Raw genomic sequence first — 18,150 nt, forward strand, 5'->3', positions numbered from 1 at the left:
ATTGTCAGGTCCCATGTAGGCTTGTTGAGACACTGTATCCGCTCCTGGTGCCCCTTCGCCGGCCTCTGAGAGTCTCAACACCGGAACTTCTTGGCCCTACACCGGCTTTTAGGACCATTACATCGATCTTGGTACCCACGACCCATCAAATATGTGTCCAAGCGGTTTCTAAGAATCCCCATGCATGTTCCACGGACATGAAGCCGAATTTTTGGGCTCACACGGGAGCTCTTGGGACCCCATGAACGCTCCAGGGACCTACCTGCCTCCAAGAGCCTCACACATACTTTTGGGGCCCTAACGCTTGCCCCTGAAGGCCTCACTCAGACTCCTACCCTTTCCTCCACACCGGTTCTTTAGGCTAAACATCAGCTCCTTTGGCCTCTATCTCGGTTTTTGAGGGCCTCCATACAGGCTTTTTGGGTCCGATGCCGGTCTTTGAGAACTTTCCAGACTCTCGAGCCTACGCTGCTTTCTGAAACCCTTCAGCACCTTCTGAGGAACCGACCCTGGTCGGGGACTCATTCAATCTGAGAAGTCGTGAAGGCTTCTGGAGGAGCCTCCATTGAGTCATTCAGTTTCCAGATGTTTTTTAACGGTCTTGTAAGAGCGGACCCGTAGGGCTCTCAAAGGTCCACTGCGGATCCAGAAAAGTGGTTTGAGGCTTGCGGGTGGTGGTTAGCATAAGAAAAATCACCCAGTAAAAAAACTTGTTGCATTTCACTTATTTAGGTATGCTGTGATTTTGTTAGGTTCACTGAAATATGCAAACATTTTGGATAACTTCCTGTATGGATTGTTTCCTTAACTTTTGGTTTTCATAAATCGATGATCGGCAGCTTAACCTTCGCCCCAGTGGGGGGGGGGGCATATGTTACCACCCTGTTGCGTTTTTTGCGTATAAATAAAAAACCGCGGCGCGCAGCGCCGCGCCGCTTGGCATAGCTTTTTGTACATCAATTTTGGACAATGTGTGAAATTTTTGACCCCAGGTCATGTCAGGTCAGGTCACCAGGTCAAGTTAACTGACCAGGCCTAAAAAAAAGTTTGCAATCATGTCCAGCCTGCAGTGTTTGTCAGAAAGGTTTTAAACTTGGTGGATTGCATGATGTTATGGGCGCCTACAATTTGTATATCTCGGATTTTTTATATCCGTGACCTAAGGTCAGGTCAGTGGCGTGACCTTACCATTATAAGTCAATGGAGAAAAATGAAAATGCCTCTAGATACGTGTGTACGCTTGGGAACAGTCCAAATATTTCAGAATCACAATGATTTGGACCACCCGTGATGACCAAGGTGTCATTTTTGCTGATAGCCTCTACAAAGGTCATCCGAGGTCATTTGAGGCTACAAACAGATTTCTGCCAATAACTCGCGATTGGAAAGAGATAGAACGCTGGGGATGGCTTCATTGTGTTTGTCTTGTTGAGACGCATCGAATGATATGCAACATGACCTTTTCCGGTCAGGTCATGACCTTGACCTGAGGTCAAATTTTCAAGTTGACCTTTCAAGGTCAAATTATAGTTCATTCGACGCGTCTCGTCGAGAGGAACACGATTCTGGCAATAGAGATGTCGTGGCTTTTTCTAGTCAAAAGTTATTGTCGAAAAACACTTTGCGAAAAAAACAGCTATTTTTGGAGTTTTTGCCCTCTGGAGGCTAAACCGTTGACCTGAGGTCAATTTTGATGATAGCCTTATCGAAAGAAGAGTTCAAAAGCTATCGATTGTTTTTCAATGCGTTTTTCTAGCTATCATAGTTCCTGAGATATAAGCATGTTTTCTGAAAAAGATAATGACACTTGGCAAATTTTGACCTTTGATGACCTCCAGTGACCCCAATATTGCTCCAAGATAAAAAATGACCGAAATACTTTCAAACGTACGCATTGAGAGCTATCGACTGCTTTTTACCGCGTCTTTCTAGCCCTCTTAGTTTTTGAGTTAGAGGTGGGTGGTAACATATGCCCCCCCCCCCACTAGGGCGAAGTTGGCTGAGACCGCCACTGGGGCGCGGGTTAAAAAGTAAAAGGGCCCAAAACCTTCAGTGGGGCCCCTTGAGAAAATTTTGCATCCCCATCCAAAATTTATTTTACATTCCTCCCAGTGCGGGGGCGGATAGGGGTCGTCGGATAGGTCGGAAACTTTTGCCCTCCCCAAACGGATCGGCTGGATCCGCCCCTGATTCTGATGACGGTGCAATATAAAGTAGAACGGTTTAATTTAGTACTTGCTGTCTCTTTATTTCTTAACCGGTGATTAATCTCTGAATTGTAAAATTTTAGCTGTTGTGTAAAATAATTTTATCAGAATGGCACATGAATATGCATTGTACAACGGTGTTTTCGCAACAAGTTCGCACTAACTACGGCTGCAATAATTTAGTCGCTGTAACATTCCTTGCAATCAGCTGTTGGTGACGCTTCTGACGCATGTTTTCAGAAATGCGTAGTTCATTGGTGGTTAGTTGGTTTTTGCTCGGATTTTGCATGATTTGTTTTATGTGTAGATCGACCGGATGCTCATTATTCACCGTGTCACTATTTATTTTTAACTGGAAATCGCATATCTTTTTCTATCAACATTCATTTTGATAGCAATATCATTCCAGAAGCCTAACATTGAGAGGGAGCCAGAGTGAAATTTTGATCCTCAGCCAATGCTGAAGGGTAAGGTGAGAGAAAGATTTTACTGAACTCTTTTCAGAAAGGAATTTCAAATGTATTGATGCATTATTCATTTTCCACTACAGTGTGCACTTCCTGAGGACTTAGCATAGCAATTTCAAGTCCTTACTATTTGATTGGCTGTCTTTTTATGCACAGCAATGAAGCAAGTAAGGTTTATATAGCTCTAGCATTGACCCAGCTGTATTTTTTCTTGCAAAAGCAGGTTTTTGAAATTGCGGGTTTTTGGCAGGTTCGGCTCAGCCAAAATCAGCTTGCGGGTAGTTGTGGTTGGGCAAGGGGTAGCTGCGGGGCGGGGCGGGTAATGAAATTGCAAATTTGTGGCATCTCTAGTCCGTACTGTTATGGAGCACTCGACCACAGAGGTCCCTACCGGGTAAAGTCCGTCACACAGGGCATATAACGGACTTAATTACACTTACAGGTACAACAGACGGTCCAATGTCACGGGCGCACACAACGTTTACACACAACGCTTACACACAACGTTCAATTACACAACACTCTCGTACCGAGGTAAAAACACTGTTCACATGTCACACTCTAGACCCGCCACGGCTGAGGGCGCCTCACATCGCGCCGCTGCGCAGGCAACAAACATTAGCTTAACATGAGCGCAGCCTCTGATCGGCAGCGGTCATTCGCCTCTCTCGAACCAGCTCGGGCCCCCGCGGCCTTCGGACGTCGAATGACGTCCCTACGGCGGTTGCAAGCACGCCGGGTTGAGTTCATACTTCATACCCAAGTTTGCATGAGTATCCTCCTTTTCCAGCTGTACGTCAAAGGAGAGCATTGCAGTGGGTGACTCTCCACCACTCTAAGTTGAAGTGGCGATATTCAGCGAAGGGCCGCCGCTGCGACTCTAAACTGGGGTCACTCTGCCTCGCCCTGTCCTCGTCTGATCGACATCACCCCAGACAGCGCAGGCAGACTGGCACGCTGCCTGCATGTAGATGGAGCGCCACATTTGGCCCAGCCTGACCCCAGCCGGCGCCAAAACAGTCTGTGGGGAGCGGGCTGACATCCTCTCCTTTTGGACACCTGGCCACATACAAATGCAGCGTCCACACTACTACTAGTCACTGGACCACAGTCACTCTTGCCACTCTTCCCCTACTTGTCATGACGCACCGGCACTCACTGTAGTCTCTTGTGATAACACCAGCACTCACTGTGACCACAACTCGGGCGATCTACCCCGCTCAGTCCCCCAGGCCGCACGTGTCCTGTCCCGACAACGGACGGTGTCGGCCGACGGCTGCTAGGAGACCAGTGCTCTCATACTACTCTCGGACTGGTCGCCGTTCGGCCGCCGCGCCACCTCCAGAAACCCGTTGTACGGCCGGCTCTTGGCCATGGGGAGGGTCTCCTCGGCAGCGGCAGCCGTACTGTCGACCGCCTCGGCCCGCCTCCTCTTCCAACTGTGTGGGCGGGAGAAACGGTGTGTCAGAACTGCCCGAACGACATCAGACGGGTGTCGCAGGCAATGATAACATGAACAAGCGCGAGTAATTATAGGTTACCTTTCTCATCGCCGTTTCAGCCAAGTTTCTGATCGCAGATAAACGAAACTATTGTTAAAGAAAACAGTTTCAGGTCATGTGGGAGAACATCGTAAGTCAAATGGTGGATGCAGCTGTGACGACCCAGTCTGTAAAATGATCGGATGTTCGTTCTTACCACCGCCACCGAATGTTGGGCTCGCCCTTGCCGAAGTTCTCGCCCTCCTCCATGGTCTCCGGCAGATGCTGGTGCAGCGTCTCCGGCAGGAAGAACGACACAAACGCGCCCAGCAGCGTGACGCTGCCCATGATGATCACAGGCAGAAGACGGCCGTACGCTTTCTGCCGGACAGACACTCAGTCTGAGACTCTGCACCTAGACTACACTAAGATTGAGGTCTTAGACTTGGACAGTCAGACTGTACACTCAGCCAGATTGTAGCTAGTAGCTACACTCGGACTCAGGGCCGAGCTATCGGGTACGGCGGCATCAGGCCTACACAGGCCTAAATAGGCGCAGATAAAATGCAAAGTAGTTACTTATATGCATGGACAGTGGTCAGGCGACCTCGCGCACAACGAGAAGGCAATGGAACGGGAGTATATAATCCGACAGCCTCGACACAGAGACATACATGGAGCTCGGATGACCTCGCCTACAAGGACACGCTACACAGGGACAGTAGTAGTTTTCGGCGCCTTCATGGCACCAGTAGACCGGAACAGTCACAACGTCTTGATCGATGCAGCGAGCGTTTACAGCACAAGGAAGCTGAGGTGACTATAACCATCAGAGACAGGCACATCCCACAGGTAAAGGTACAAAGCTAAAATGCGAATGCTCAGTAGTTTTTTCGCACATATTTATAAGAGCATATAATTAAAACAATGTTCTTCGATAATCGATATGATGCTCGTAAGAATAACTGCAGCTTCAGCCTAGCCTAGTATTTTCTGAAGCAAAGCTCGCTGTTTTAGAAAGTTTTTATTTCATAACGCTGGAACAATGTCGTTTCATCTGCCACTAACCAGCTCCAGGATCTGTGGGAAGATGAGCAGGCCGATGCCGGCAAAGAACGAGGCCACGGCCATGGCCTGCGAGCGGATGACGGTCGGCAGAAGCTCGCCGCTGAACACGTAGATGACGGCGAAGCTGCCGGCGATGCCGAACTTGCCGACCATGGCCAGCGTCACCGTCCACCAGACCGCCTCTGAAGGCATAGCGGAAGACCATGGTGTCAGCAGTTTGAACTGGAGTACGGAAAGTGACTCCTGATGGGTGCAAGCCAACTCCGTGGAAGGACTGGGAACGTAAGATGACGGAGCGCCAGACACCGGTGACGTGTACAGGAACTGGCAAATGGATTGCAAAGTGACGTATTGGAGTGTAAGACAGAGTAACTGGATGCCTACGACAAATGACAACTCGGGTGTCAGAATAGGAGATGGTGAGGGAATAGGAAGATGGAGGTTGTCGACTGAACGACAGAGGCACCGAGGAATGGCACAGGTGTCAAACGACGCATGACCGTCAGACAGAGTAGCATTAATATTGAGCACAGACACAACATGCAGTGCCATGAGACAGTGCTGACTACTGAATACAGCCACCGATACGCCATTGCCTATGTAAGTGGCATTGACAGAATCGTGTCGTCAAGATTCACTCCAATGTCTGCATCCCATTCCAACTCATTAAATCCCTGTCACATACCCAACAATCATGTTCCCTCTCCGCTAACCTTTCGGCACGAAGATGCAGCTGACACAGGCCAGCCCGCCGAGCAGCATGGTGGCACACAGACTGAGCCTGCGACCCCACCGCTCCATCGTGTACATGACGATGAAGTAGCTGGGCACCTCCACCATGGCGCTGATGAAGAAGGCCAGGTAGTCGGAGACGCCCAGGTCGGTGGCGTTGTAGCTCAGCCCGTTGTAGACGATGGCGTTCGCCGTCCAGCTGAAGGTGATGATGAGGAACTTTTTGCGGATGTTGGGGTAGCCGCAGACCAGACAGCGCATGGAGACGGGCGCCGGCTCGGCGGGCACATCCGGCTCGTTCAGCTCCTAGAACAAGGGAACCACTCGTATGTAACGTCTGAAACTCGCCTTTATCTGGCTAGAACTCGAGCTGATATGGCCTGATACTCCAACAATGGTTACATAGTGTCACAGAGAGGGCGTCAGGCCGCGTGAAGCAAAGATCCCCCACACCACATATCGTATCAATTTTCGCTAATCATTGTAGCGATTTGAGAGAATTCACTCACCTTTATGCCTTCCAGGTAATTCGTTGGTATGGGCTTCTTGTTGACCTTGGCGATTTTCTGGACTATTCGCTCGGCCTCCTCTAATCGGCCGTTCTGGATCAGCCATCGTGGAGACTCGGGCATAATCCAGTAATATCTGCAGTGAGGAGAACTCTTATGTGATACCTAGTCTATGTAGTTTCACAGGTCAAGTAGCCTAATTTACGAATGATTTTTTTTTTACTGCTTACCTACAACACCAACTTTATCTCATTTTCACAGAAAAATAACAAGGACAAACTTCCATGCCTCCTTATTCGCTACCAGTATCTAAATATATAACGAAATTGGTCTCCGGCTGGTAGCACTATTGTTTCGATCATGCAATTGTTAGAGGTCAAACACCACCCATTAGGACGGAAATCGTCTGGTCTAGGGCTGATACTAAGACTATCCTTGCTAAACTGTGCCTCACATCTGCTGGTTAGGCTCGGATCAAACGTCCCACAGACACTCAGCAGCGCCTAGCAGCGCCCTGTTTCAGTACTCACGACGCGAGTAGCACCCAGGGCACTGACAGACTCAGTGACAGCACAAACCAGTGCCGGCACAGGTAGGCGATGCCCGCCAGCAGCGCCAGCGCGAACGCGAAGAACACGCAGATCACCATACCGGCGAACGTGCGGTAGGCGGGACCCATCAGCTCCAGCGCTGACGGGCGGAGTGGGAGGGTCAGGTGGGCTGCGTGTTTCTGTTAGCGATGCCGTAAATGCGCCTCAGGTGAGGTAGATTCTTGCTCAGCAATCGGCAGCCAGCGATCAAATAAGTCCGTTTCGGTCTTGGAGGTACCGCCAATATATAAGTGCCAGTATACTACATAATATAGTTAGTTTCAATACTACAGTGCCAATGCGTTTGTGATAACACATGGCTGAATAATTGAATCATATGATAAAAGGCTGCTTATGAAAGATCAGAAGATCCTGCTCAACTGTCGAAAAGAGTTAACTTAGCTTACAATGCGGCAGGCTAATTAAACGGGTGATGAGCACAGTTACGTCACACTCGATGCTGTCTCACTCACCAAGAATGAACGGAATCTGGTAGAGCGCCGGGAAGGTGAACCCCACCACGGTCCTGATGGCCATGTACATGGTGAAGTTGGTCGAGAAGCTGCACAGGATGGACAGTGGGATAGCTACCAGCATGATGACCAAGGTGCCGGTTCGGCGGCCCCACCTGCCGGTCAGCGGCGGCAGCACGTGACACGGGCTAGGCGCGCGGTGGCGGGTCATTATTCACGGACCGCACACGGGCGGAATACGTGGCTCAGTGTCGGCGCCTAGCCCAGCTCCTCTGACGGCAGCGGGCGTCCTATAAGGCCGTCTGACGCCACCGTGTTGGCACAGCTGAATCGGTTGTACCCCCTGACCCGTGATATGATCATCAGACGTCTTACAGGGATGGCTGTAGGCTTATCTTTGGCAGGCTACAATGAAATAACGAAACAGCATCATTAGCTGATGTAATACGGAATGCATGCATGGACAAGCTATAAATAAAATGGGAAACGTAGACGGCAAAAGGCAAAAAGCGCTCACAAGCTTTGTGTCATTCAGTATGCTGTGTTGCAGGCTAGTCTACAAATAGTCGGAGCGCAGGACGAGTCAGTAATGAGTTGTTCGCACTCACTTGTCTGCCATCCAGCCGAACAGTACGTTGCCGAAGAGACTGCCCGTGAAGAACAGCGTGATGCTGAAACCGGGCTGCCACTTGTCCGCACAAACCAGATCAAACTGGAATAGCGTCCAAAAAAGTACCAGGGTGGTGACCTCAACTACACACAACACCATACCTACATAATCGCTCATAATTGTGATACGCCAGGTCGAATTGGAACAACTCATAAAAATAAAACCAAGCGTAGCTAAAAAAATCCAGTATCCTCTAACTGCACATTCGCAGCGCACCTAAAACTGCACACAAATAACGCGCAGGGGGTGACTACAATTATGCACTACACGGTATCTATGTATGTACAGGGTGATTTTTTTTACTTGTTAAAAAGTAATGAGGTTTAGTGGCGTTAAAATGCAAATATATATTGCAAAATTATATACCAGCATGACGAGCATTCTGGGACATTTTGATTTCATGCAGACACGATGTGAAGGAACGTCCATCGTGTATTTTACTTGTGCTTGAAGCTACCCCCTCTCTCACCGACACGAATCAGCCCGCCTGAGCACGTGTTGAACAGCACCGTGGACTCCTAGACCCTTTAGCCGGACTGAAAAGGCTCCTATCACCCATTTTTAGCTCTGCAAGAGATTTCCACTGTTTTCTTGTTATATCTGCCATACCTGGGTCCAAAAACTAGAAGTCTAGAAAGTGCAGGTCGATGATTTTGGTACTGGCGGCCCTGGTGGTGTCTGATTCGCTGTTTTTGTTTCTCCCTGAAGAATGATTCTTCAGAGGCTGCACATACGCCAGATGGACCGTTTGAAGGCTATTTATGACTATAAGCTTGTTCGTGCATTATTTAATGTCTTTCTGAGGTATCTCCTTAACCTTCGCCCCAGTGGGGGGGGGGGGGGCATATGTTACCACCCTGTCGCGTTTTTTGCGTGTAAATAATAAACCGCGGCGCGTAGCGCCGCGCCGCTTGGGGTAGCTTTTGGTACATCAATTTTGGACAATGTGTGAAATTTTTGACCCCAGGTCATGTCAGGTCAGGTCACCAGGTCAAGTTAACTGACCAAGCCTAAAAAAAAGTTTGCGATCATGTCCAGCCTGCAGTGTTTGTCAGAAAGGTTTCAAACTTGGTGGATTGCATGATGTTATAGACGCCTACAATTTGTATATCTCGGATTTTTTATATCTGTGACCTAAGGTCAGGTCAGTGTCGTGACCTTACCATTATAAGGCAATGGAGAAAAATGAAAATGTCTCTAGATCCGTGTGTACGCATAGGAACAGTCCAAATATTTCAGAATCACAATTATTTGGACCACCCGTGATTACCAAGGTGTCGTTTTTGCTGATAGCCTCTAGAAAAGTCATCCGAGGTCATTTGAGGCTACAAACAGATTTTTGCCAATAACTCTCGATTGGAAAGAGATAGAACGCTGGGGATGGCCTCATTGTGTTTGTCTTGCCGAGACGCATCGATTGATATGCAACATGACCTTTTCCGGTCAGGTCATGACCTTGACCTGAGGTCAAATTTTCAAGTTGACCTTCCAAGGTCAAATTATAGTTCATTCGACGCGTCTCGGCGAGAGGAACACGATTCTGGCAATAGAAATGTCGTGGCTTTTTTTAGTCGAAAGTTATTGTCGAAAAACACTTTTCGTAAAAACAGCTATTTTTGGAGTTTTTGCCCTCTGGAGGCTAAACCGTTGACCTGATGTCAATTTTGATAATAACCTTTTCATAAGAAGAGTTTAATAACTATCGATTGCTTTTCCATTCGTTTTTCTAGCTATCATAGTTCCTGAGATAAATGCATGTTTTCTGAGAAATATATTGACATTTGGCAAATTTTGACCTTTGATGACCTCCAGTGACCCCAATATTGTTCTAAGATGAAAATGACCTAAGTACTTTCAAACGTACGCATTGAGAGCTATCGACTGTTTTTACCGCGTCTTCCTAGCCCTCTTAGTTTTTGAGTTAGAGGTGGGTGGTAACATATGCCCCCCCCCCCCCCCCACTAGGGCGAAGTTGGCTGAGACCGCCACTGGGGCGCGGGTTAATGATCGTATGCTTCGAACTGCTTCAATGCTTCAAAATCATCGTTTTGTGTCGTTCCTTACTGAACGGCGGTGGACCATGCGTGCCCGATTGGTGGGACATTTTCAGGCTCCATTGGGGCCGAGGCCTTCGGCTAAAAGGGACAAATCATGACACCATACAAAATGTCCCACATTTATCTACCACGTGCATTACTTTTTTGCACACGATTTTTCGATTTAGGGACCACCATTGACGTTTACTTTTTAACAGTTAAAAAAAATCACCCTGCACCCTTTTATATTGTCAATATGTACATCATATTGACAATATAAAAGTCGAACTGAAACGGCACAAAAAAACGCACGCATTAACAAAAGGCATAATGTTGAAAATCGGGCCCAAGGACGGCAAGATGTTTCCTTGCGACTACCAGTGCTGAGTAAAATAGCATTTCACGCTTTAGATCATTGTTTGCCCCTTTAGATTATTTAAGTTCGAGAGAAAGCAGAGTGTCCACGGGTGCCTCGTGTCGTCTTTTACTCTAGTTACGTCGTGGCGCGGGTACTGCGATGTAGGTACGGGGAGAAGAGGGAGAACAGGGAAGGGGGGGCTGTTCCGGTCCGTAGGCCCCGGTTGGCTCAAACAAGGATACCGCGCTCATTGCTGCAGCCGGCCGACCCCGACCAGCCGTGCTTCCTCAGTCCGATACAAGTGATAGCGCAGGCCGTAAAGGCCTGCTGGCTCCGCGGCATTCACTGATAAAGCCTTTTGAATTGTAAATCACATCCCGGCCCGTGCTAGACGTCAAATAACACCAATAGACGATACATTAATAGTCCCGAAAAGGAGCAGATAGGGAGATGTCTTCAATCCTTGAAAGGTACACACGTGATCGGTTGTCGGCTGAACGTTTTGTGACCGTACAAGGCATGTAGAAATGTGCTGCGTGCGAGCGGTAATCACCTTTGAGTGCGAGTGACGTCGATTGGCATTCTAAGGATAAAGGACCTATCACTTCGGTGGTTGTTGACAATAATGTGATCGCTGACGAATAGTATTGACCGTTCATGCAAGCGTCCCACATACCTGAATGCTATCTATTGCTCTATAAAAGTGCCAGTCCTTCAAAGATAACATTTTCAGTTGTGTGCGAATGTCAACCTTTGTATTTACCGGGTGATCATTTTTGAATGATACAAAAACATTTGTTAACCCACGAGCCGCTGGGGGGGGGGGCATAAAGTTGCCCCCCCTTTACGTTTTGTGGAATATCTCCGAAACCTGATGAGCTACGAACGTGAAACTTGGCATAGCTTCAAATGAATACCTAGGCAATGTTTGAAGAAAGTTTGGTGGTTGTAGCACCTAAGATGACGTCACAGTGACGTCATAAAGTTTTGTCGTTTTCCGATATGGACCGTTTCTGATGACGCTGAGCATGAAACTCAACTGTAAATGAACTAGACAGCACCTGCTGTCATCCTAAAACATCTAAGTACACTTCTATCTAGTTCCTGACCAATAATCGGCCCTTTATATTCGGTCCCATATATCTGATGTATCGTGAGGAAACTGAGAGTCGCAAATCTATAATTTGACTTATGACGTCACTGTGACGTCATTTCAAATGGGATCGACATTAAATTTGGACACAACTTTGGCTAGGTATTCAGGAAGATGTGTGCAAAGTTTCGCTTCTCTATCTCTTCGCGTTGCGACGATATCGTCGCGGAAGTAAAGGGGGGGCAACTATATGCCCCCCCCAGCGGCCGGCGGGTGGCGCGGAGGCCCAGCGGCCGCCGGGTTAATATCAGCCATGTGTTAAGCTGGATAGGTAAACCAAACACACCCATCGAACACGTACGGTGGGACATTTTATCTGGAACACACAGTCAGTCATTAATGTCAATAGCCAGCTTAGAGGAGGTGCCCAAAGTATGCTCCCCTCGCGGACCGCCGACCAGCTGAGCTCCGCTCGATGCCGGGTTTGTCTGACCATTTTCTGCTGATTATCGCCGTCCCATGCTCCGGGTAAAGTCTCCTTCTACCACTATTAGATGTGCAATTGTCTTCGGCTCACATCTGACCACACCTGTCATTAGGTGAGGCCAGACACTCAAGTACAGTCACGAGAAGTCCGGGCTGTAAGACGGGCGGTCGTGCTCGCTTATTCGCAAGCTGCAGGCTTACCAGCTTTGGGACACGGGAACTCAATGACAGGAGCGGATGTTTATTTGTTTATTTGTTTATTTCTCCAAAAACATGTGTGGAGAAGCACACTCTTGTTGAAAAGAGTGTCGGAGACGCGTGAATTAGTCATACAAAACCGGCCAAACGACAGGTTACAGCATTCTCAAGAAGGCCGTACCGTCCCCGGGTCCGCCAAACCAGTGCACTCGAACGCACTTCCATCAACAATGTCCACTTCGGAATTTTTGTTATTCTTAGTGTCTCCGTGCACTCCAAGATCCTTTGCAGGTCCCAGGAAGCCCGTATAACCGTGCTATTGCCTTTGCACATGCGCCATGAACTAAAATTTGTTGTGTTGCAAAGCCATCCAGCTGAGATATTGCATCGTTACACTAAGATGTCCAAAAAGGGTATGCTATAAAACGGATGATATTTACCGTACCTTAGGACGGACTTGGACAATGTTGATAAAAAACAAAATGTCCAAATGTCCCTCATGTAAACCAGCACGTGAAATCAAAATATCTTGTCCTATCTTTGCACGTGGCGACTTTCTTTTTGTATCATTCAAAAATGATCACCCGGTAATTAAGACGATATTCCTATCTTCTCACATGCCATTTTCATAGACCCAAACAGGTCAAGGCTAGTACAGACTTTTAACTTGGCTCGGCACCAGGCATGATCGTGCAGAGCTTCGATACCTACCCATTCGTATGGATCGACAGTATTTGTACTATAATTGGTTTATTATTTACATCGTAAGCCTTTACATAGCCAAAACGTTCAGTTGCAGTTCAAACTGATACCTAATTAAATGCAAAGGACCGAACTTAACGCTAAATTAAATATGAGGGATTCTCTTCCAAAACCAGGGACGGTTGCTACCGCACGACGACCGTCATAACTGAAGAAATACGAGCTGCAACGAACGGTATTACACGTATCTTAACCCTCGCCGGCACATGCCATTTTGCGAGGGGGGGTACATACGACCCCCCCCCCCCCTCGCGTTTGGCCCCTGATCGAGCTAGAGCTTCGCGGAAAAAAACGAGCGTGCTGCCCGTCACGAGAAGAAGCCGATGATACCAAATTTTAAGGTCCTAGGTCATCGGGTGACCTTCCAGGTCAGGTCAATGACCCAAAAATCGGGAAAATCAAGACCTGTTAGAAAGTCGTAAAGTGTGGCTGCTATGAGGGTTTCCGGGGTGCTGATCACGAATATCGTGTTAGTTTTGATCAGAGATGATGTCTTTAAGCATTTAGACCAGGTCGGGTCAGGTCAGGTCAGGTCAGCCGGTAGGGGTCGTGACGGGTATTCGTATTTCGTAGTACGTGTCAACCGTCTCTGACAGCTTCGTAACATGTTACGAAGGCACCAAAACTACTTCGTAAATGTTCAAATGGTTGCCAAATTCGAAATCAGCTAAAAAACTAGCCTAGAAACATGTAAAACTCGAAAACGTGAACCGAGGTCACCAAAGGTCAATGACCTGACCTGACCTTCAGGTGACCTTGACAACCACCCTAATGCATGAGAGCAACATCAAATCACATGTTAAAACGTTTGAAACCACGAAAAGCTTGCAAACGCGCGGCTAATGCGAGCCGACATACGCCGAATCGCGATTCCGCCCAAACATGGTCTCGGAAAGTAGGTCACAGGTCAAAGGTCATTTAGGTCAGGGTCATGGAATTTTTAGGGTAGGTGTAAAATTCATCAATGCTAAGGTACTGAAAGATTTGTCGCGATCGGCCGCTTTTTACGCAAGTTATTCGCGAAAAACCTCAGGGTGGGTTGCATCAACCCTGTGCCGGCGAGGGTTAACAAGCGCTATGCATCCGGATTCCTGGTGTATAGCCTAACCATGGCAAATAAAAACAAACAAACAAACTAACTAACAAACTAACCATCAAACAAACGAACAAAAAATCCATCCGGATTGGGCAGCGACGGACTGATCCATGGGTGCGCCCTGTATGACCGCTCACCTTGGTTGTGAGCGTCTCGTCGTAGAAGGTGGTGTCGTACTCCCAGCGGTACCGACAGGGCGCTGTTGGCCACGAGACGTTGGCTCGCTCCGGCCACTGGCCACCTTCCTGGTACCACAGGGCCGTGTAGTTGACGTCGTACATGGTGCAGGAGTCGTAGCCGCCAGACTCGCCAGGAGGCAGTGAGAGAGCCTTCCGGTGGCTGCAGACAGAAGCGGGCAGGTCAGGTCAGACGGCGGTCAGGTCAGGTTAGACGGCAGTCAGGGCAGGTCAGACGGCGGTCAGGTCAGGTCAGACGACTGTCGAGCATCAGGTCAGATTAATTGAAGACTGGTCAGTCCGTTAGGTCAGATCAGGTGGCGTTCGACCATCCTTTCAGGTCAGGCTAGATGATGACCGGTCTCTCAGGTCCGTTCAGTGCTCAGAGTTCAGTGCTCAGGCCAGATCAGACGGTGACCTACATATATAGTCAGATCAGACCATCTACATGACCGGTCACTCCACCACGCTTAGTTTAGACAGTGGCCACTTAGGTCAGATAAAGAACGACCAATGCATTAGGCGCGACTAGTTAGTTCATCTCTATTCATCTTTGACCCTCGCACCTGAAGGGTCGAACGGACCTCTCATTGGTTTTTCGCAAATAACTCGCGCAAAAAGCAGCCGATTGCAATGAAAGTGACATTACCTTCGAGTTGATCAATTTCAGACCTACCCCGAAAAGTTTATGACACTGACCCAAATGAACTTTGACCTGTGGGCCGTGACCTGTTTCTCGAGACCATGTTTGGCCGAAATCGCCATTCGGTGTATGTCGGCTCACATTATCCGCGCGTTTGCAGTTGTTTTTTTGTAATTGTAAACGCTCAAACATGTGAGATGATGTTGGTCCCATAGATTTGGTGGGTGTAAACGTCACGCCAAGGCCAGGGCAAGGTCACTGACCTCGGATTTCCTTTGCTCACTTTTTCGAGTTTTCTCTGTTTCTACGGTAGTTTTTGGAGCTTATGTCGAATTTAGCACCCAATGAAACAAATACATACGAGGTAGTTTTGATGCCTTCGTAACATGTTACGAAGCTGTCAGTGGTGGTTGACACCCACTACGGATAGCCGGGAGGACGCCTACTGGTCGACCTGACCTGAACTGACGCCATCGGGCCTAAATGCATAAAGACTGATCAAAACTCATAGCATGATATTCGAGATCAACACAAAAAAATAACCTCATAACAGCTTCACTTTACGACGTTCTAGCTAGTCCCGATTATCCTGGCTTTTGGTTCATTGACCTGACCTGAAATGTCAACCAATGACCTAGGACCTTAAATTCGGATACTGCCATGCCAACAATCAGTTCAAGTCGCGTGTCACATAACCGTGATGAGCACCGAGCTCTTGTGAGCTGATTGATAAAACACAGCGTAATCGTGCTGAGAAGCCGGGAAGTACTCGTAGTGTGATAAGCTCCTGATACACCCCAATCGCGTGAGTGGTAAGCTGTGTACTGAGCCGTGTAAACTAGGGCTTTATCATGGGCGGATAGGATGTAAGTGCCTGTGTGTGCACACTGAACACAATACGGCAAGTGGACAGATAAGCTGAAACCGTGTAAATGCTAAGTTAGGAGCATAGGGGTCGAGAGAAAAATGCTTCTCATCTCCCTCACTGTAGCAAGTCGTAAGATTTACTCCCTACTGTTTGGTTTAGGATGTCAGGATGTGGTTTTCAGGTTCAGGATGTGTGGTGTGTTATGTCATACATTTTTTTGTTTTGTTTCGTTTCACATTTTGCTGATCATATCAAATATTTTTTCCGGTCATTCCTGTTTATCGGTGATACTTTAGCCGCTCTGTGTCAATTATAAACCTTTTATCACTATCATTTACGTACAGCCCACCGCTGAAGTTATTTGCGGTTTTACCAATCTCAACAGATGGCTTTAGCCCGCGAGTTGCTGGGGGTGGCGTTAAACGCCCCCACTTATTTCGCCGCGCTAAGCGCCAAAATTTGGGTACCTGTAGGGAATTAATTGAAGTTTATTGTGACAAAGTTTCAAAAAAAATCGGTCGGAAAATTTTTGAGATATCGAGGCTATAGTGACGTTATGATTTCTGAGTTTTCGACCGAAAACGGCATATGTTCAAAAAATCATATGAAATCACAGAATAAAGACACAGACATGTCGTAAACGCCATTAGACTGCCAATACCATGAACAATCAAATGGCTATCTTCGATTTTTTATTTTTGTTCCGCATTTTCCAAAATCTTGAACTGAATCTTGGCAATTTCTCGTGACTACTTCACGACCATGATACATGCATTTCTTAAATTGAACTTTTTGAACCAAACGCGTACACATATGATAAAATGAATGTCACATTCGTGTTCTACGCCCAAAATTACCCATAAAACATCCGTCACAGGCTGCGAATATCAGTTTTGATTTTCGGGGATATGTGCCTACCTGGTTGACCTGACCTTGACCCTGACCTATGCTTGACTGACCCCTACATGGATCTGACACTCTTGTAGGCCTTAAATGAAGGCTTGTGCACCGTTTTGACAGAGTTTATGACGAGAGACGCCCATTGCGAGGTTCTGAAGTCCATGCTACTGAAAGCCCTATTTCAGGTGTTTGACCTGACCTTGACCCGACCTGTGGCCTCAAAATTCAACTTTAAAGTACTCATCTGAAGCGTCTCGTCGCGTTCTTTCGTTTGCCGCCTCGTGCGTTTCGCTGCGGCTATTGGTTCTCGAGTTATCGGCTGGGGGCGTTTAACGCCTCCCCCCTCTGCAAACGGTTGGTGGCGATTGGCGAAATACCCCAGCAACTGCCGGGTTAACTGACAAATTTTAAATACGGAGTGATCCAAAAGCAGATAGCAAAAGATAAACTTGCAGCTGTAAGGATGTCGATTCGTGTAAGCTACATTCCAGGTTTCATTCTAGTCTGACTCTGGACTGGGAAATCCTTCCTAAGATACAGAAGCAAAGCATAACCACGACTGAAACCGCGCATTACTTCTGCGGTGGACTCTATTTACCTACCAGCAGAATGTGTCTCATCATACGGATGAATGAATAAATAAACAAATAAATAAATAAATAAATAAATAAATAAATAAAAAAATAAAAAAATAAATAAATAAATAAATAAATAAATAAATAAATGAATAAACGAACGAACAAAGAATATGATCTGCAAACATTACAATTTTCAAATTCAAGGGACTCTCCTACCTTTAAAAAAGGTAACCGAAATTGGTATTAAAGTGATGTACCATGGCTCAGAAAGAGGCAAGAGCAAATATGAATATCTACCAAATTTTACCAAAACATATTCAGCGGTTTTTGACATATTGGACTTTCACTTTTGTTTATTTGTTGGAGCCTTCACTGTTCCTATGACATTATTTGGAAGCAATAATTTGGTACCTTTAACCCGCGCCCCGCCGGGGGTGGCAGAATCTGCCCCCCCCCCCCTCCCGTTTTTCGCCAATAACTTCTACACACGTCACGCCAACGATGTCAAACTTTCAGCACCTTATCATACATCAATTGAAGACGTTTCCTGAAAATTTGAGCAAAATCCGTCGGACAATTCTTTAGAAAACGACGTTTTAGTGACGTCATGTCCGCCATTTTCGCCTAAAAAACGGCAAAATTCCAAGCGCCGCTAACATCTTCATTTTTAAAGGGATCAAGACGTAACAAAAAAGGTTATACGTGATTCTATGTAGGGTAGACCGGGGCAAGTCGCCCCGCCGAGGTAAAACGCCTCAC

At 47.3% G+C, this 18,150-nt stretch overlaps 1 protein-coding gene across 1 annotated transcript in view; it reads right to left on the bottom strand.

Annotated features, from left to right (window-relative positions):
• The window catches only part of LOC122379950 (carcinine transporter-like), a 44,608-nt gene that overhangs the window by 7,326 nt on the left and 19,132 nt on the right, over nucleotides 1-18,150 (bottom strand). Inside the window, exons 3-11 of the mRNA XM_043362639.1 lie at nucleotides 14,364-14,565; nucleotides 8,136-8,239; nucleotides 7,528-7,682; nucleotides 6,995-7,154; nucleotides 6,465-6,600; nucleotides 5,937-6,261; nucleotides 5,224-5,405; nucleotides 4,373-4,536; nucleotides 3,034-4,113 (exon numbers count right to left, since the gene is read on the bottom strand). Coding sequence (XP_043218574.1) covers nucleotides 3,954-4,113; nucleotides 4,373-4,536; nucleotides 5,224-5,405; nucleotides 5,937-6,261; nucleotides 6,465-6,600; nucleotides 6,995-7,154; nucleotides 7,528-7,682; nucleotides 8,136-8,239; nucleotides 14,364-14,565 — 1,588 coding nt within the window. The 3' untranslated portion in view covers nucleotides 3,034-3,953. The remainder of the gene's footprint in view (nucleotides 1-3,033; nucleotides 4,114-4,372; nucleotides 4,537-5,223; nucleotides 5,406-5,936; nucleotides 6,262-6,464; nucleotides 6,601-6,994; nucleotides 7,155-7,527; nucleotides 7,683-8,135; nucleotides 8,240-14,363; nucleotides 14,566-18,150) is intronic.

This window comes from Amphibalanus amphitrite, unplaced genomic scaffold (genome assembly GCF_019059575.1).
Source record: "Amphibalanus amphitrite isolate SeventyFive unplaced genomic scaffold, NRLGWU_Aamphi_draft 000087F_arrow, whole genome shotgun sequence".
Lineage (NCBI taxonomy): Eukaryota > Metazoa > Arthropoda > Thecostraca > Balanomorpha > Balanidae > Amphibalanus > Amphibalanus amphitrite.